The sequence below is a fragment of the Amaranthus tricolor genome, chromosome 4 (genome assembly GCF_026212465.1).
Source record: "Amaranthus tricolor cultivar Red isolate AtriRed21 chromosome 4, ASM2621246v1, whole genome shotgun sequence".
NCBI lineage: Eukaryota > Viridiplantae > Streptophyta > Magnoliopsida > Caryophyllales > Amaranthaceae > Amaranthus > Amaranthus tricolor.
The window spans coordinates 29,029,323-29,049,437 of record NC_080050.1 but is presented as its reverse complement, the minus strand read 5'-3'; the positions used below and the strand labels follow the sequence as shown (position 1 = coordinate 29,049,437).

Below are 20,115 nucleotides of genomic sequence, written 5' to 3'. Positions count from 1 at the left end.
TTTTTAAGACAAGTGTATAAACACCATTGCCACTACCCATTGAGTAGTTCCTCAACTATCCATTTTGTCCTTGATTTCAATGTAGGAAAAACTAGAAACAACCCCCTCAAACTTTGAGGATTTACCATTATTAATAATCAAAAATATGTAAATTATTATTTGAATCAATACAAAATAATGCAAGCATAAGCCACTTAATTCAAATGAATTCAAGGTCTCCTATTTATACAATTTAATTAAATAAATTAGTTCAATACTATTGTCTAATACAATTGATTTAACTAGAATTATAGATTTGCCTAATAATAATTTCTACCATGATGAAACCAAGAAGGTTTCACTTCACCATCAACGGTCCCCAAATCAAGTGAGCACTTTTCGGAGTTCATCCACTAGTTGATCTCGACTCGATGGATCCACCTACGTTCAATTTAAAACGTCACTTCTCCGTAGCAAAATGTCAATAGCAAAACAAGTAGATATCGAAATATATACATGGCATCGAGGATGTATGTTTATCGTAGGAATTAATTTGAGTTTTTCCGAGTTTATTGGAGGTGTGATATCAAAACATCTCCCAAATAGTTTGTGTGCAATCAGAATTAGAGGTCTTTTTATTTTAGATTTTTATATATTATTATATACATAGGTGGGTCGACCCAATGGGCCATAAAGTAAAACAAAAAACTATTATATGAACTTTTAAAAACGGGTTAAAGTGGGTCAGGTTTAAACAGGCTTTGACCCACCCCAACTTTGACATGACCCGGTCCATTTAAATCTTGAGCCGACCCAACCCTTTACAAAAACAACATCCGAACCAAACGAGAAAGTAACAAAGAATTTACATAAAATAAATCAGATTACCTTTTGAAGTAGGGCAGCAAGACCCTGAGGCAGAGCTCTCAAATTAGTTACCGAATCTCCAATATTCGACAGCTGACCCAATACCTTCTGAACGCGCAACTCTTTCAACTTCTCCTCGTAGTTAGCGGTATTTTCCTTCCACTTAAAGAAGGCCGCATCATCAGCCCAAGCATCGGAAGCCTCTCGGGAAATATCCGACTCATTGAACCATTTCCGGATCAACTCCAAAGCCGACTTATGGGTCAACCGTTCACCTGCAGCATCTCGAACAGTCTTGACGAGTGATTCCTCCATAACTCTCCTGTATAATCTTTTGTAAAAGAACGAACGCGAGCTTTTCCATTCTAAGACGTCCCTAATGACTCCTTTGGCAGCCATCCTTAAAGACGTATCGTGCAACTCGGCAAATTTGGTGGCTATCTGAGTATATAGAGGCAATAGTTGCTTCTCGCGGGCTTTTATTTGTTGCTGCAGGGGATCGATTTTATCGTAGGAATTAGAGCTCTTGGCTTCCGCTAGTTTTTCCTTGAGACCGATGAGTTGTTGATCAAGCCTTCCCATACACTCGAGAAGTTCCTTGGTTCTGAACTTAATCTCGATCATTCCTTCGGGTTCAAGCACATTTCCTTTAGCTGTTTGGTCGGCGTACATTTCTATATGATCGGAATTAATTCGACTATCCACGACCACCCATGCGCCTCCTCGAAGCTCCCCCATCATAGGTATATAAACAAAAACGGGTTGATTATAAGTCCTAAGATTTTCGACAATGGTGGATCCGGCTTGAAGGATCCCTTCAAAGAGATCCCTTTGTCCACCCGAGAAACCTCTCCAATTAGCTAAAATGAAAAGTGGAAGTTCTTCCCGGTTGAAATCCATCAGCGCTTGTGCTGTCTTTGATGCGGAATCTGGGAACCATACTTGCCCTGCTTGTGGTACGACTCTCTCGTGTGAGTCGAGTTGACCGGGATCTGCTGGGATTACTTGCATAACAGTCTGCGTCTCAACGGCAACTATGCCAACTGGAATTCCTCCGAGTTTGGCCCTTCCCGTGACAACTGTTCGTGCCCATCCTTCTAAGGTTTCCACAAAACTATCCTTGTCGAAAATACCGCCATGCCATTTACCGGTGGAGTCAAGTATACCAGATATAGCACCACGGGGATCACAAGAATTTTCAGGCAAATACGCGACCGGTCTTTCTGGAGGGTCTAAACACCGAGAAATCGGAAGTTCACCACCTGCATAGGGTGGCACATAGCTCAGCCACTTCAAGATAGATGAAATGCCTTCAAGATCATCGGAAACTGTAAGATGAACTACCCCGTTTGTGCCCATAATCTTCGGTCCACCAAGTTGCATGTGTGAACTGTAAACCTCCCGACCAAGAAGTTTATTTAACGCAGAAAAACCCGTGAGAATTATAGGCTGGTCAAGCCTCTGTATACAACGCATCCCAAGACGTGCAAGATAGGCACCAATACCGACCGTTCTACCGGTTACAAAAGTCAGAGTAAATGTTTCCTTGTAAGCCCTTGAGTATGCACTGGCTATAGCACCACTTCCTGATAAATTCTCGACACCTAATCCGTCCTCCTTACCGACAACGGTGTCTATAACCCATCTTTTTTCTCCACTTTCGAGTTTTAACTCGTGGGCTATGACTGACGATCCTATACGATCATAATCTTCAGGGGTTAAGTACACATACTGAAATCCACTCTCGGGGTTTGACTCATCCGACCAACCAACTTTAAAGCAGGATTTTAGCTCTTCAGCAACACCAAGTCGAGCTCCTGAATTTGCAGCCAGATAAATAAGAGGAAGTTTCTTCGCGCAAGCAAGATTTGTAACTGCAAGGAAGAAAGCATCTTCTCGTGGTCCGAAAGATCCGGCCTTGAAAGTAACATCATTAGCTACAACCATTATTGTTCTTCCGTTAGGGAACTCAGGGGTGTACATTTCCATGCACCAGGCTACCATACCAACATCGTTAATACCAGGCTTGCGATTTATTGGAACAAGCGGTGTTCCCCATGTGCCTTTTGGATCAGCAAATGCTAGCTCAGTTACTTTCAAAAGTACTTTGTCCGAGGGTTTCTTCACATCCGGAGCTTCGGACGCCCATGATTGCTTCAGGGCAGTCGAGAAAGCCTAAAAATACCAGCGTCAAAAAAGTAAATTTGTCTGAAACAAAAGGTGTCTATGTGCTGTTATGGTTGATAAAAGAATATGAAATAATGTGCAACAAAGTTTATCAAGGGGAAGACGGGGTTCCGTACCAGTGGAAAATCGTAACAGTAAGTTGTGCTACTTTTCATGGCCTGAAGTCGCTTACGGGCGATGCCACCGAGTGGTTGATAGGGTGCATTCACAGGTACCCCATGGTGGGGGCCGTGAACAGATACTGAATGGTAGACCATTTCATGTAGGTTGCTATCTTCCAATTCACGATAAACCTGGGCATCAATAATGTAAGAAAATGATCATTCATAGCAAAACTATTCATGTGTAGTACAAAAAACTAGAGAGCATAAAAATTAAATTATATTTCAGGGAAAAAACAGGTCAATTAACCTTAATGATATCGTGCAAAAAAGAATTATATACTTTTCTACATTGAAGAACGGAGGATCTGTAGTTCCATTGCAATACCTCTGCCTTTGTAGATGCTACGAAATGTATTTGGGAATGCTTGTTTTGGCGGAAAACGTTTGAAAGGTAAATTGTTTTCCCCATTTTCTAGTTTAATTGTTTTCTCCAATACATCATTGAAGTAAATTATACCAAGGTTTAGACCTTTAACTTCCCATTGAAAAGAAAACAGAATGCTCAATCACTATGCCACACCCTTTTATATCATATTTGGATTACGCAGCATTGTACTCAATTAAATATCCGTTGTCACGTAGACTCACCTCTCAAAAGTCAAAACTATGTACTATGCCAAATTTACCGATAAAAAGCTAAAATTAACAGCCCCTCTTGTATGAGACCAAATTTATCGATAAAAAGCTAAAATTAACAGCCCCTCTTGTACGAGACCGTCTCACCGTGAGACGAGTCTATACAAAAGGTCCATTATGCTAAAAGTTTCTATTATTGGGCTATTTAATCCAAGTATGGGGCGTGTCTCACGATGAGACCGTCTCATACAAGAGTTTATGAAAAATTAAAACTGTGACTAGATTAAAAAAGAGGTTCTCAAAATTATAACTTACATGTACCGAACAGGTCTGACCAGTCACATTTGTAACCACCACCCTCCATAAACCATTAGCTTTCCCGGGAGATGATATCCGAAGTTTCACTTCCCACTCACAAACATTTAGTTTATGCATCCTTACACCAGCGAGACTGTGGATTTCATGCGCGAGATCTTCCAAAAAGAATTGAACAGGAGCCTCTTCTTGTTGGTAATCTACGTTCACCTCCCTGAAAACAATTGGCCGAAAGAAGTTTCTTCTAAGAATAAGGTGTATTCATGACCTATAACAAACCAAAAAAATGAGGCACGCAGCAATAGATACCTGTGATACGGCACAAGATCATATATTTGTTGCTCTCGGACAATGTACAAGTACATATGAGCGTGATCGGGTTTTAGAGAAGCACTATGTGCATTGAGCTCCAACTCCTCCATGGCGGTTGTTAAGGACCTTAGGATGCTTCTTGAAGTAAAAGAGATAGGCTTTTGTGTTTCAAGAGTGCTTAGTTCGACGCCTGTGAACTCGGAGATGGGTTGTCTTACAAGGGTTCTCAAAAACATCCTCCGAATGAATGGTTTATCAATAACCGTGTAAAGATGCCATTGACGATCACGGGAAGGAGTATATTTGATATCTTCATAACCCTTAAGCTTGTCCTGATTCGACGAAAAGTTAGAACCCATCAGTTTTGGCTGCATAATTATACTTCCTCCGTTTTTTCCAAACCATATTTTATACTATTCATCATTCGATAGTATTTTACATATTGCGGCTATTAAACGAGAAATAAACATTGTCATATGGAATCTTGTTTTATTTGTCTCGTCGGATACTTTCATAATATCAAATTTTATAATTTTTAGCTGAGTATAATTCTAGATAAAAGTAGCCAACAAACGCATTGGACTGCGTAAAAAGGTGTTTGGGTGCAAGTAAGAAAACAAAGGAAGTATCATTTAACGTGCTTTGAATAACAAAAGTACACGATGTAAATTAGACTTAAGTCGAAATGTAACACAAATAACAAGCAGAAGAAAGGCAATCGGTTCAGAGACTCTTACCAGCTCGAGATACATAGACAGAGGAGGTTCCAAATGACGTAGTAAAGGCTCCTCACTATAGTACTGTTTTTCTGTTGACCAATAGAATGAATGCCTCATCGGAGTTCGCCCTTCATCTCTCTGTATGATGCAACTAATCACACCAACACCAACCGCACGAAGGGCTGAACTCACTTCTTGCTCTCTCAGAATTTTGGCCAACTTATCGATTCTCTCTTGAGCCTGATCTTCATCACCACTACACCACATCAAAAAAATACAAAAGATAAGCTCTTTATATTTGATCCAAAAAACTCAACATAAGTATAAGAATAGATGCACCATGTACATAGCACACACATTCCCGTTACCACAATGCCATTGACAACCTCCCACCTAAGCAGGATTTGAGAGGTTTGATGTACACAACCTAACCCTTGTTAGTGATAACTACAGGTGTTCATTTGGGTCATTGGGTTGATTTCAGGTCAACTGTTTCGGGTCGGATTGAAATCGGATTTTGTGTCCACATTGATTTTTATATAATTTTAAATTTATTTTGAAGTCGGGTGAAGTTATAAGATCGGATGAATATCAGGTCGTCGGGTCTATTTTGGACACCTCTCAAATAGGTCGTCGGGTGAAGTGATAACTACAGGTCTATTTTGAAGTCGGGTGAAGTGATAACAAAGAGGTTGTTTTCGGTTGACCCGGTAGCAATTATCAACATCAACATCACATGAACAAGAAGTGTACTTTAATATAGTCCTTAGAAATAAAGGACATTAGAAGCACACTGTTACATAATAAAGATTATCAACCATATGTTACAGGCTAGTCTTATTTACCTATCCTGCAACAAGCTCATCTGGTTATTCACCCCCACAAGTGCAATGTGCAGCATATTTCCATGGATGACTGGTTCTATAGAGCCAGTGGAAGTTGATTGATCGGAACTATGAGTTGTTTCTCTCAACGCTGCTGCAATCACGGATGGCAAGAACTGAAGAGTTTTAATAACGACCATGGCCCCCCACTTTCGCTCACAATGGTTCTCACTGTTTGTAGTCAGATCATCAGAAAATTTTGTTCGGTCAATATTCTCCTCCACAAATTCCCATAAAGCTATGAAGCCCGATCTGTGCCACAGCATCCTGACACTTCCCTTGACTAGATAAGGCTGAGAAAGCGGTTTCCAAAAAACAAAACGGAGTTAAATAACATAAGAAGAAAGATTGTTCAAATAGCGATAATAATAATCATCCTCATCATACCCAGTGTATCCCGGCCATAGAAAAACTATGAGCAGGTCTGGGGAGGGAAGGAAGGCGGCAACTCATACCCACAAAGGAGAGTGCGGCCAAAAAGTCCCTCGACTCAAGAAAGATCAAGAGAAGTTCCTGCAACGAATAGGACTGAGTCTGCGATTAAAGTATGTATTCACCTGATAAAGCCTCCGAACATAGGTCTCAACAACCCGCCTTTGAAGTGTATGATCACTATGATCAAACAAACCAACAAGGGCATCTTCAACAGCTAGAGGAGTACTCACAAGGGCCTCCATACGTTCATTAATAGCACTTTTTCTTTTTGGAGTATCCATGTTTTCACCATCCTCGGTAAACATTTCTAGCTCAGAGAGGTTTCTAGCAATGTTCGAACGGAGCTCACTCAATTTCGTTTGTTCAAGCAATTGACTGGCCTTAAGTGCCAACTGCAATCATTGGACAATTATTAATTATTTACTCTACTTAAGCATTATGAGAAATACATAGCTTTGGGCGTTCGAGGATCACCAACCTCGGAATACATTGTATGGTTCAATTGAGAGAAACGGATAAGTTTCCCCCTGTATGCAGCGGGATTCGGGTAAACCAGTTGTTCCATGAGTCGTAGAATCAGCTTATTTTTGTTCTTAACACCCTGAAAACCATAAAATATATTATTAAAAGAAATGCCGAAGAGAACAAAAGGAACAGCAGTAGATCAAGAATACATACCTGATGCGACAGTACAATGTCAACAATTTTCAGCAGATCCTTCTTATACTGAAGGCGGAGACGTTCAATCACATCAGCCTGGATAGATTAACATCAAAAGCATAAACTGAGTAAAGCCACAATCATAAACATATAGGCAGACCTTTCTGGTCCAACATTTTTTCTGAACATATTACAAACATCACTCCAAGTCAACTATTGAAGAATAAAATTTATTATTTCTTCAAACAGAAAAAAATAAAGATAAAATGTAAAATCAGGTGCCTCGGTATTCTTTACAGACATAAGATGAATTCACGACAGTTTGTATCATCATCATACCCAATCTATCCCGCTCATAGAAACTATGATCAGGGTCTGGGGAGGGAAGAAAGGCGGCAATTCATACCCATAATGAAGAATGCGGCCAAAAAGTCCCTTGGCTACCGAGTATATACATCAAAACTCAAAGATTCTAAAAATAGTGATGGAGAGCAGGAGACAGCTTTTAAAAGCTTAATGATCACAAACCGACAATTATCAGCCACTCATGGTGTGGCACCAAGCTAAAATTTATAAACTAACGAAATACACAATTAAAATTGCTCTACATAAATGAACAAACCTGGAGATTGTCGCTGAACAATTCTTCAACGGATAAATACTCTTCAAATAAAGACTGAACAATAAAACGAGCATGACTTTCTCGCCCACCTTCGTAAGACTTTACAAGAGCCATAAGAGGCTCAATAAGCCTCTCTTGAGCTCCTTTATCTTTCTCTTGGCATGAGTTTAAATGGTCCTATGAAGAATAAACATGTTGCTAACATGAGTAACTCGCTGAGTGAATAATTTACAGAAGGCTAACAATGTGAGGTACTGACCTCAAGAATACTTTTCAACAACTTAGCAGGAAATTCTACGTTCTGGGTGTTGGTAATCCCTTCAAAAGCTCTATATTTTGATTCCAACTGAAAATTCCGAGGAAAAAATTCAAAATTAGTATAAGGAAAATATAAAGAACTAAATAAAGAAAAGATGATAGAATACACACTTCGTATCTCAGATCTTTGGGAAGTCGTGTTGCCAGCACAGACAAGCATTCTTGCCATTGAAGGAATGGAAGTTCGGGACTATCAAGGCATTCCAGCAAACTCTGTACTACCTGAGAAAATAAAAGGCTCACATGTAAAAAATTTCCAAACAGGAAGAAAATAACTAGGGGCTCTATTGAAAAATGGGAAATACATCTCAAGGTTCGGCATCCCATAGTGTAAAAATGCGGTAACGGTCACGATCGCGGTAACAGAACGATGATGCGGTAACGGCAGTGATGCGGTTATTGTAACGCCTAAATACCGGTCGAAACCATAACATATCCATTGATACGGCCCACAACGTGGGAAATATTGGTTCGTTGTTTTTGAAATCCTTTACAACGCGGCGACGTGATGCGATGCGGCCTTGTTTTTACACTATGGCATCAACCCATTAAGAGGCTAGCCTAAAAAACTATGTTGATGAAAAATGAAATGGTGGTTTGAAACTTACTTCATCTATATTGTGTTCATAACCAGCCAAAATCATCCGAGCGGCATTTAAACTTGCGGCACACCTCTGATGAACTTTTCCAGATATTGCAGTTGGTGGGCCCATGACAGGAAAGTTTCCGCGGAAAGGTTCGGCTTTTCTTACAGCTGAAGGATCATCCAACTCTAGACTAGCTATGAGTTCACCAGCCTACACAAGAAGACCTTACATAGAATCCAATATAAACAAGGTTGCTAAATTTACGATTTTAATGATGCATACCTGCATAGCTTGACCTTCGGACATCTTAAATTGTAAAACACCGGATGCAGGGGAAAGCAAAGGCATACACATCTTCATGACCTCAACTTCAGCATACGGAGTATCTGCATCTATGTGACTGTTATCTGGTACCAAATACCGCATAAGCTTACACGGTGTCTCCGCAATCAGCTTTGAAGGATCGTGATCGTTCTATATGAAAAAAATGAACAAATCCGGTGAAGAATGATTTTTAAGGTTTAGAATTCAAAAAAAAACTAAAAAAATAAAAATAAAAAAAGTAAAAGAAAATTGCACGGGATTACCTGAAGCAAACAAGTTCTTCCATCAATCAGAAGGCGAGTTCCTGCGGCTTCTTCCTCAGCATATATCACATGGCTGTTTCCATCCAACTGCGTGACATTTTAAGGTATGACACATATCCAATCAGATCAATATATCGAAAGTTAGCACGCATTAACAGCCCTTTTCAAATAATTATTTAAATGTACTATATGGGTTTAAACGAACAAGTGTATTGTGTATAAACTAGTTACTTTTTTTGTAGTTTAAATATTAAATTTTTTAAAACAACGAAAGAGAATTTATATTTAATCTTTGTTAACTCTTCCGCTGTCCATTTGCTCCCTTCCATTCATAGGATTAAAAGCCCTTTCTCAAATATCTTTTCTAAATGTACTATATGGGTTTAAACAAACTAGTGTATAAACTAATTACTTTTTTGAAGTTCAAATATTGCATTTTTTTAAGCAGTATTCCTTCTTGTATCTTTAACTTCAATAGCAAAACCCCCAAGTAGCTCACATCTAGACAACATAAAGGGGGATATCGGATGTGTGCAACCTTTTCCCTTTTTAACAAGTTATTGTCTCCTATTCACCTTTGTTCATAATGCAAAATATCAGCTGCGTCACCGTATCACGACTGCACGACCGATATTTATACCACGATAAAAATGAATACTTCTACATTGACCACGAAAGTGGCTTTGAGATTGTTGTAGCAAAGGTGACCACATCCGAGATTTTGCACTATGACCTTGATTTCAAACGTTGATCGTAAACACCATCTCGAACTTCACATAAACAATATTTCTCTTTATTATTAGAAGCATAATTAATATCCCAAGCATTGTAGAAGTACTAAATGTAAAAGGTAACCTTAACAATGGGTCTAAACTAAATGCTTCGCAATCTCACAAAACTACCTTCTACTTGTTCGATAGCATATTATCTAATGCTTTTCAAATCCAGGGTCTTATCACCATGCTTTGGATATAAAATATAAATACCGTGTATCAGAAAAAAAAAATCAAAAAACATCTGATACCTGCATCAAGAGACCCCCATCTCTTAAAGTATGTATTTCCGCCTCAATTACGGACCCATTCAACAACAATTTGTAGCTTCCTGGTCCACCCCTAATCATCTCAATCTGGCAATCCGAAACCACATGTTCATTTATATCAGGAAAATATATTCAGAAAGAAAAATGTCAAAAATAGCATCCATTACAAAAATTCAAGGAAAGTACGAATGGCATGGAACATACAGTATATTTCATCCCCTCAATATTTAGAGCAACTTCATAGTGGACGAGAGATATATGCTGCAATCATGAAACCAGAATTAAAGCAGAACACTGAAAGTATAATTGATATTAATAGAATAAGTTAATCTCAACACCCACCAACCACTGGTATATTACACACCTTCGGAGGAATTTGACCTTTTTCAAGATAGCCTATATACTCTGAAACAGTCGCTGCACTACTAGTTGATGCTTTCTGGATATAGACAATAAAGACAATAAGTTATTCAATCATAAGTATGTTACTCGGACTCTTTATTTTGCTTCACATACCCGTGTCCAATTCTTGATGCTCGGACATTGATATGACACTTAGACACTTCATTTTAGGCGTAAAATTAAACATTTAGACGTATCCGACACTTGGACACGTACCAGTATCCGACATTAGTACTCGAGTCCAAGTAAAACATATCATAACAACGGAAAAATTAATATAGCTGTGAAAAAGTTGTACATACGTAAAGCCCTCCTCCCACAACAGAGATGTACCAAGGTGGCCTTTCGGCTCTGACCCTCATCGCAATTCTACTATCCAACCAACCTGTATGAATTTGGTTTTCTCTATAATCCAAACACTGGAGGAAAAAATATGTTAAGTGTGAGAACTTCAAGGTTTAACAGAAGATAGGCGAAAACTAAAAAAAGACAACAATAATTAAATTCAAACTCACATTTAAAAGATCGATGGTATAATCAACATTAGTTCGAATTTCTCCACGAATTTGAATTTCTTTCAATCCAAGAATCATATTTGCTATGGCCAAACCTCGATTTTCACCAAATGCAAAAACATGGCCTGTAAAGAAATTCTTTTGTTAGCTTTCGTATATGATATACCATTAACCAAGTGATTGATTTTAGCCGTCATAAAATGTGAACTAAAGGTCTATCCATAGTGTAAAAATGCAGTAACGATCATGATCTTGGTAAGGAACGGTGATGCGGTAACGGGAGTGATGCGGTCATCATACCACCTAAATATCGGTCAAAATCTTAAGATATCCCTTAATATTGCCCTAAACACGATGTTTTATACCTTTATAATGCGGGAAATATAAGTTCAGTGTTTTTGAAAACCCTTTACAATGCAGCCAACACGATGCGATGCGCCTTTGTTTTTACACTATGGCTCTATTATTTAATAAAAACCACCCGCATTCCATTATGACATCATGTTGTGACTCGAATATGCAAGTTTTACAAACAATAAAAAGCCACCCAGTGTTTCTGAAAAATAACACAGTGCAGCAGCAGCAATTCATTGTAAAATTCTCATCAATATACACCTCCAGAATATCAACAAAAATTCGCTAGCTATTCGCTTTTTGAATTCCCATTGGCTCAAAATGGAAAAAAAATTAGCCCAAGACCGACAATAATTCTCTTTTTTGATTTGCGGTTCACGAAGAGATTAGCAAATCATGTGAAACTGGAGTTAACATTACAGACAAGAGTTTGCACCATTAACTTACCAAATTGAGAATCCGAGAACTCATGAATGCCTCCCCCAGACTGCAAATAAAAGTGTTTATCATCATGAAGCCCATAATGGAGTGAATCGAAATTGTAAACGCGAAAATTAAAGAAATATGGGAAATACCTTAACAGAGAAGTAGGCCCACACATTTGGTTTACTTCTAAAACTCAGCTCCTAAACAAAGCACCCATTAAAGAAAATTCTTCACCGCAAAGGCAAAAACAAACAAGACCAATTGTGGAAGTAAATCGACAAAACCAGGATGGTCTAACCTGTACTTTCCCGCTTGTAGGCTTAAACCCGTCATCGGGATCCTCACTTGTCACACGCGCAGCAATACAATGACCTTTAGGTTTCACCGACTGTGCCTCGTTAAAATCAAAAGCAGTAGCCAAAGCAGATGCCCTCATCCAAGTATCATAACCCCCACCATGTTCCTTCCCATAGAAGCGACGGATTTCTGTTTTAAAAATGTGTGATCAATTCGACTCGTAAACAAGAATTAGATGTAATATATAAGTTACATAACTGAAAAAAGAGTACTGGACATCTACCAGGAATTTGCCAAAGTGGGATACCCATGCCAACTGCAACTTGAGCAGCTGGAAGATTTACCTCGGCAATCCACTCAGTAACAGGATGCTCCACCTGTATAAGCACACAGAATAAATAAGGTCACTTTCATCAAGCAACATGAGAATGTAGCTTTAGCTATTATAAAAATGTTGGAAATTGTCGCAACTAAAGATTATACTGTATTATTCTACCTTATCTGATACTATTCTACTGTCAACAACTAAGAAAATCAATTTCGATGATCATTTCTGTTGATAATCCAGAAGGTGCTCAAATGTTCAATCGCATCCCAAAAATTACTAAGCTAAAACAGAAAATGTTGCTTGAAATTGACCATTCAAAGACAAATTAAACTCACATAATCACTCACTAATCCAAAAGCTAAACCCATCATTTTTTTCTTCACGGGTCTAATTCCCCAACACAATACAAATATACAATCAATTCAATGATCACTGATTAAAGGCATAATTACATAAATTCCTCAAAAACCAATTGAATCCCCTCCAAATTCGCAAATCCAGGATATTTCATCAAATCGACACCAAAATAATGCCAATGCCAAAAACTCAAATCTCTGATATGCCATTACCAACCAAAAATCTTATTTCTCTTCAACCCATTTTTCAAAGTTGGTCGAGAGTGGGGTGGGTCGACCACCACCCAGTTCGAGATTGTGGGAAGGGATTACATAAATATGCAGTTACAAATTGGCAAGTTATAAGAAGTTGGGGATGCTCCATACCTGTAGCCGAGGATTCAACTCGAGGAAATGGAACTCGCCTGTTTCCATGCTGTATAAATATTCAACAGTAGCTGCTCCAACATAACCCACACACAAAGCCAATCTTCTAGCTGCTTGCTCAAGTTTCTTCACCGTTTCTGGTGGAGCTATCGTTATTGGGCCTTCCTCAATGATCTGATCGGTTAATATGATGAACAAAAAAGTTCAAAACCCAGCTTGCTAAATAATCCTTAAAATCAAATATTTTTCTTAAACAATAAGAAAAGATAGATCATAACCATAATCTACTAAGGACCCACCTTTTGGTGCCGCCTTTGGACACTGCAATCACGGCTATGCAATGCTGCAACATTGCCATATTCATCACACAGTAACTGTACTTCTAAGTGTCGACTCTGCACATATTAATAATACTTTATCTTAGTAGTAGCTTCTAAAACAATACTTGTCCGAAAAAATAGAATATTTGACTTTTTTTAATGCAATTTACTTGAATATTGGAACAATATTGAAGAAAGTCTAACCTGTGAAGCCACCTTCATTATAAATACAGGTGAGCCGGGAACTTCACCCTGCACTTGCTTAAATAATGCCCGTACTTCGTCATCATTATGAACCTAAAAGAGAGAAAACCATGAGTATTCATAAAGTGTTGGCATGATGGAAGTGTTTGAGAATGTATTAACTATTAAGAAGCTTTCGCTATTGCTAATAATTGACCATAACTCGCGTCTATTGAAATTCTTTTCAGGGAATTTGGTGCAAAAGTAGAGGTTCAATGGTGATGGCCTATTAATGATAAACAAGGGTGATTCTAATCATGTTCAATATGTTCGACCGCGCAGGTCCTCAAAAAATTTGGAGCTTCAATATTAAATTACATAGTATATTTTAAGTGTTTAAAGATACAAAGTTGTTAGAAATATATCATATTTTTTGAAATCGCACAGAGCTTCTAAAAAATTCTATCAATTTTTGCTCCGCCTTTAATGATAAAGAAGTAATGGGGATATGTGTAGCTAGCTTTTAGTCTTTTAAGAACATCATCATCCAAAAAAAAAACTTTACCTTTCTTATTCCCTTCCCGCCACCACCCCAAGAAGCCTTGATCATAGCCGGATAACCAACAACTTGACAGCTAGCAATTGCTTCCTCTGTAGTAAAAACACATGCCGCTTTATATACTTCATCGGGAATCACGTCTAGGCAACTCTCAGCAGGAATTTTCACCTGAGGGATAGAGACATATATAAATCGATCACTAAAATTCTAAAGATCAGAAATTTTTAAGAGACGTGTAACACGTACATGAGAACCGCTCCATGGAAGAGTTGGGACATCTGCAGCTTGTGCAATCAATGATGAACCAATTTTATCTCCAAGAGCAGCCATAGAAGCAGCTGAGGGACCCAGAAACACAATTCCCTTCGCAGTTAGTGAATCTGGCAGCTCGGGGATCTCCGACGCATGTCCCCAACCAGGCCAAACTGCGTCAACTCGTGTAACTTCCGCTAACTGAAAGAAAAAGGATTTAAGTTAGTCCCACCACAAGATTTTACCATATAAAAGGCTATAAATTTGTAATCTCATATAACAAATTACGCATGTCCCCGGCCAGGACAAACTGCGTCAAGTCGCTCGGATATTGCCATTTTTTCAGAGGACACATTTAATAAATTATAGTAAAGCAATAACAACATTGTTACCTGGAATGACATTCGGTTTGGAATGGGGAACGGGAACGGGAACACAGAACGCAAACTAGATTGACTCGGGAACGATTGGGTCCGAGATACATTATGTATAAAACATATATTTGAAACAAAATTAAACTAAAATGATTAATTTGCTTTAAGAACTTATTTTCAAGTGGATAATTTTTAGGTTTTTGGGTTACATCTCGTTTTTTCCTCCTTTCTTTTTAGTTAATTTGTAAATGAAGGCCACAATACATTTTTACAAAGGTGTTCTACACCAGGACGTCACCTTGAGCGATTTAGGTTGCGTTTCATGGTGATTGGGAACGAATGTTCCCGGATCGCGGAACGTGGCTACATTCCACGTTCCATGTAACTATGGATAACAGGCTAGAGATTTCTAATCTCACAATACATTACCTCAACAATGAGCTGCACATTGGCATAGTTATTGTTGTTAGTCCCTCCGGGGACTTCAACAAACTGGTCAGCCATTCGAATATGCTCGGCATTGATTTTCATGTCTTCGGGAGTAGCCATGGCTACCAATAATATAGCCTTCTCTGTACCAAAAGTCTCGTAAGCCCATGTTCGGATACTTCTAATAAATTTGACAGCAGCCATTCCATTGTTTGCTATCAAAATACTATGGATTGGCCGTTTCCCTCCAAGAGCATAACAGAACTTATCAACAATGGATAATATAGATGAATTCCTCAGGAGCGGCATCATCGATCCATTCAGGTATTCACTATTTTGGGAAGGAGAAGCCATGTCTGGATCGTCGTTGTTTAGAGAAGCACGGCAATTTTTGTATTGCTTGAAAATGAGACCACTGCTCCTGAAACTGTATCACACCAACAAAAAAAAACAGTTTTCAATTATTAATTATTGATTAATATACTTATACCATCTATTTTTAGAAATAACATTCACTCTAAACAAACTTCCCCGCTTAAATTCGACAAACAACAGCTTCCATTTTCCCAGCGCCATTAAGTAGCTCCCAACCAGAAAGGGTTTGGAGGGGTCGAATGTACACAACCTTACCTTTGTTACTGATAACAAAGAGGTAGTTTTTCGATTGACTCTTTATAACAAACATCATCTGCAACTTTACATAGATAAAAAGAAAATGAATTCATAAATACTTATTGAAAGTATAGCTAGAAACATATTGTCAATTTTTAGGTAAAGTAAGGTTAAGCTTATGAGCTAAGAACTTATTGCAGGAAAGTCAAACTCTAAATAAAGATGAAAGAGCTACTGAGAGACCGTCTTTCGGTAGGACAACCTCAAAACAAGGGGCTCATATGCTAATAGTTGTATTAGTTGGGCTATTTAACCCATGTACAGAGAGCATCTTACAATGAGACCGTCTCTCACAAGAATTTGTGAAGATGAAAATGAAACTAAAAGTCAAGTGTGATTCAAGACTTAAATTATATAGACAATATAACATAAAATCAAAACAATCCAATAATACTGCTACAATAATCAGTCACTAAAGGAAGTTTTTGCTCAATGTAGCTCAAATAAACTAAATTCCACATTCTAGTTTCACTTTTTTATGTCCTCTCTAGGGTATCAGAAGTGTTCATTCGGGTGTTTAGTGGATCTCGGGTATATTATGTGGGGTCAGGTTGATTTCGGTAGTTGAGTATATGTAAATATTTGACAATCTGATTTGATTTTTGTAATTCGGATTTTCCTGGTAGGATCATACTCAATTTCGGTTAATCGGGTCAGTATTGGAAAATAGAATTAGCTAAAACACACTATAAACTGAGTTAGCTAAAACACACACCAAAGAAAAACTGCACACACATTAAAAACGTTACTAAGATAAATCAGACAATAAAACCCAGCTACAAAAACAAATCACAATAGGAGAATCTATAAATTGAAATAATTGAAAAAATTGAAAATAAAATAAAATAAAATAAAATTCACACTACTATAAACTGAATTAGCTCAACCACACACTAACAAACAGTAAGCAAGCAAGAAAAAATCAGAATACCTGTATGAATCAGAAGGGATAGAAGCAGAAAACCCAAATCAAAGCAAGAGAATTCAGCAACAGTTACAACTTGGGCAATTCAAAAATTCAACTTATTCTAAAAATTGAAATCTGGGTACTTTAAATTATTGGATTAAATAGAAGAAAACATTAAAAAAAATGTGATACACTGAAAAAGATCAAAATTTAAGTAACATTTAGAGCTTTGGGTACTCAAAAACTTGATTATACTTGAAAAATACCATTTGGGTACTTCTGAAAAATCTCATACACTAAAAAAATCAAAACTTTATCACAATTTAATGAAAATTTCAATAAATTCCTACAATTTAAGGTATACTTAAAATAAATAATCAATAATGAGAAAAAAAAATGGTGAGTACAAGAAGAGAAGTTTAAGGAGGAAGAAGGAGGTTGGTTTGGTTTGGTTAGAGGCACAAGATGTCTCCTCATTTTATTAACGGCACATTTATTTGGATCGCCACGTGCCAACTACCCACCTTTCATCTACCATCACATTTTTAATGTCTTACTTTTCAATTTCTTCTTGTCAATTATCATATAAATAGAAGTAGAACAAGTAGATCAACTACTCATCAATCTAAATCATCAATTTTGTTTCTTATTCTAAATTCTAATTTGATGTTACTTTGGGTATATTATCATAATGGAATCGTATAAATTGATTTAACAACTCCCCATTTAAATGTTGATCTGAATTTTCAGGTCGAAAATTTCACGCTTTGTAACTTTTTATCTTGATTTCTAAGGGTATGATTTGTCGTCATTCAATTATTTCGATAGTTTTTATAAAAGATATATTAAATATGATGATTGATGATGATGTTAGATGTTCGTCAAGATTTTTCAAGTCGAAGATCTCACGTGTCATAACTTTCTTATCTAATTTTATAGGAGATTGATTTTTCATGAAAAAAAAAAATCTCACCTGAACCCTGCCTTGTGTGGGATACTGAAACAGTATCATTTACATTTACCTTTATTTATTGATATTCAACTATTTCAAAAGTAGTTTTTAGAAAAAGGATATATTGAATATGTGATGATGATGAGATCCATGCTAAAATCAATTATATATCATTTTATCAAGGTAATTTATGTTAAAGAATATATTTTTTGAATAGGTTTTTTTGAACAAGATCTGTTTATTAGACAATTTACGCAATATATTCACATATGATATAAAATACTTTATACAATGTTAAATTGTCTCATCATTCAATCATGAATTATTATGCAAAAATGAGATTTACAAAAGAAATTCAATATGAATGTTAAATTTAAAAAAAAAAATAAAAAAAATACCTCTTTCTGAATTGAAAATTCATAAAGCCTCTAGAATATTGAAATGAAACAGGATGATACGGAAAGGTTTTTGAGTATGAAACATGATTAACAACATTGAGAGGAATAGAAGACATGATGAATCCCTACACTCTCATACAAACCCTTTTGAGAATAATGAGTTTTTTCAATTTAATGCATAAATGGAAAAAGGTTAATAAGATTTTATATGAAGGCTATATTATGATCTAAATGGTTGCAAGAGATCTCCAAAACACTTGATTAAATTTACATTTTTATTTTTAGTTAGAAAAAACTTTAAATATTGTCCTTAAAACTTTCAAGTAAAAAAAATAATGCGTTTCAATAGCTAGAAATTGGGTAACTTGCACAAGTGTCATTCGATGATACAAAATTTCTCCGACGAGAGAATTAAGCAAACGATGTTAGCCTATTAACTCAAAATAAAGTTACACAAAAACTTGGACCAAACGGTTTATTATAAGAATTTCAATTTGGATCGGTCTATAATTCGCGTATGTAATAAACTTATATGTTTTTCCTTTTTTTTATATTTTTTTAGGTATTTATCAATTTTGACCTTTAATGTATCAATTTCAATTTAAACCTATAAGTGATCAATTTTGATATTAAAGTGATCAGTTTCTACCTAAATATGGATCTGTTTTCACAATTTCAAAACGAAGTTTAATGAAATGGTATTATTCAATCGTTTTATGAATGAATTTCAAACAACAAATGAATGGTCAATAAAATTATCAATAATAGTGTTAAAATATTATACACTACAAGCACCCTTATTCAATGTAACATGATGGTCTTAATGGAACATAAGAGTACTTGTACTCTTTAATCATCGATTAATAATAGTGATATTATTCTTTCCTCAATAGTTTTTGTTCATAATGGACTTGAAAATAAAGTTGTAGGTGTAGTGTTTGCTTATCTTTGATGTGAAAGCGGAGGAAGTGTCCATTTCGGTTATGTTTTGCCAAATGATTTGATAAATGCTCTTAAAAATGATCAAGAGTTTATGGTCGTTTTTGTTATAAAAATTTAAATTTTGATCTAAAAATGATCAATTCAGACCTTAAAATGATCCAATAAATGAATATTTTTTGGAAATAATCAAGAGTTCATGGCCGCTTTGTTAAAAAAAATTCAATTTTGATCTAAAAATGATTAATTCAGACCTTAAAATGATTAATTGAAAATTCTATTTTGACCTTAAAGATATCAATTATGACTTTAAATAGATCAAGTACCGAGCGATATTGAGGAAAACTATCTTTAGGCTGATTGTGCTATCCGTCTCATATTGAGACAGTCGCGTCCAAGGCCAGCTGATAAAGTTATTCCACCCAAGTAATAAATACACCAGAATATGAGTTACTCAAGTAATTAAAAATAAATAAATAGGAAATTATAGGTGGTAACTTCGAGTTTTTTGCTTTTTCACAAATAGTTTTTAAATTTACGTGATGATCTTAAGCTTCTAATTTTTTTTGTGTTAAACAAAATGTTAAGTTTTTGGTTAAATTACGTACTAATTTTGACTGGATTTCAAAATATGTGTCAATTAGGGTGAATATAATGTTTGTTTTTTGAAAAAAATGTCACTACAAGATTGGGTAAAAATAGAATAAAGTCAACAAAAAAACTTCTCTTTTATCTACCATGTGGATGAGTTGAAAGGTCAAGATCATCACGTGAATTAAAAGAATGTTTGTCTACCACATGGAATTTCCCTAAATAAATTTATGTGTTATTT

At 36.4% G+C, this 20,115-nt stretch overlaps 1 protein-coding gene across 1 annotated transcript; it reads right to left on the bottom strand.

Moving 5' to 3' along the window:
- Positions 1-130: 130 nt before the first annotated feature.
- On the bottom strand, positions 131-17,519 carry LOC130810060 (acetyl-CoA carboxylase 1-like). The gene is made up of 32 exons (XM_057675991.1): positions 17,019-17,519; positions 15,416-15,842; positions 14,607-14,813; positions 14,367-14,528; positions 13,823-13,915; positions 13,598-13,693; positions 13,299-13,472; positions 12,532-12,625; positions 12,250-12,437; positions 12,101-12,151; positions 11,973-12,012; positions 11,172-11,296; positions 10,959-11,075; positions 10,619-10,693; positions 10,459-10,515; positions 10,237-10,341; positions 9,213-9,299; positions 8,908-9,099; positions 8,647-8,835; positions 8,150-8,260; positions 7,980-8,066; positions 7,721-7,897; positions 7,117-7,194; positions 6,917-7,039; positions 6,561-6,830; positions 5,965-6,296; positions 5,138-5,375; positions 4,398-4,732; positions 4,089-4,302; positions 3,150-3,326; positions 868-3,021; positions 131-420 (listed from the first exon to the last, which is right to left on the bottom strand). Exons 2-32 carry the CDS (start codon positions 15,767-15,769, stop codon positions 364-366), a joined length of 6,759 nt encoding a protein of 2,252 aa, XP_057531974.1. The 5' UTR covers positions 15,770-15,842; positions 17,019-17,519; the 3' UTR covers positions 131-363.
- Positions 17,520-20,115: the final 2,596 nt, after the last annotated feature.

What these genes read in the sequence shown, in the direction of transcription:
- LOC130810060 (XM_057675991.1), bottom strand. Translation starts at nt 15,769, where the DNA reads ATGGCTTCTCCTTCCCAAAATAGTGAATACCTGAATGGATCGATGATG. An exon ending in AAGGTCAAATTCCTCCGAAG is followed by an intron (nt 10,516 to 10,618) that starts GTGTGTAATATA and finishes TCATGATTGCAG; the next exon opens with CATATATCTCTCGTCCACTA. An exon ending in ATGTTCGGAGGCTTTATCAG is followed by an intron (nt 6,297 to 6,560) that starts GTGAATACATAC and finishes CCGCTTTCTCAG; the next exon opens with CCTTATCTAGTCAAGGGAAG.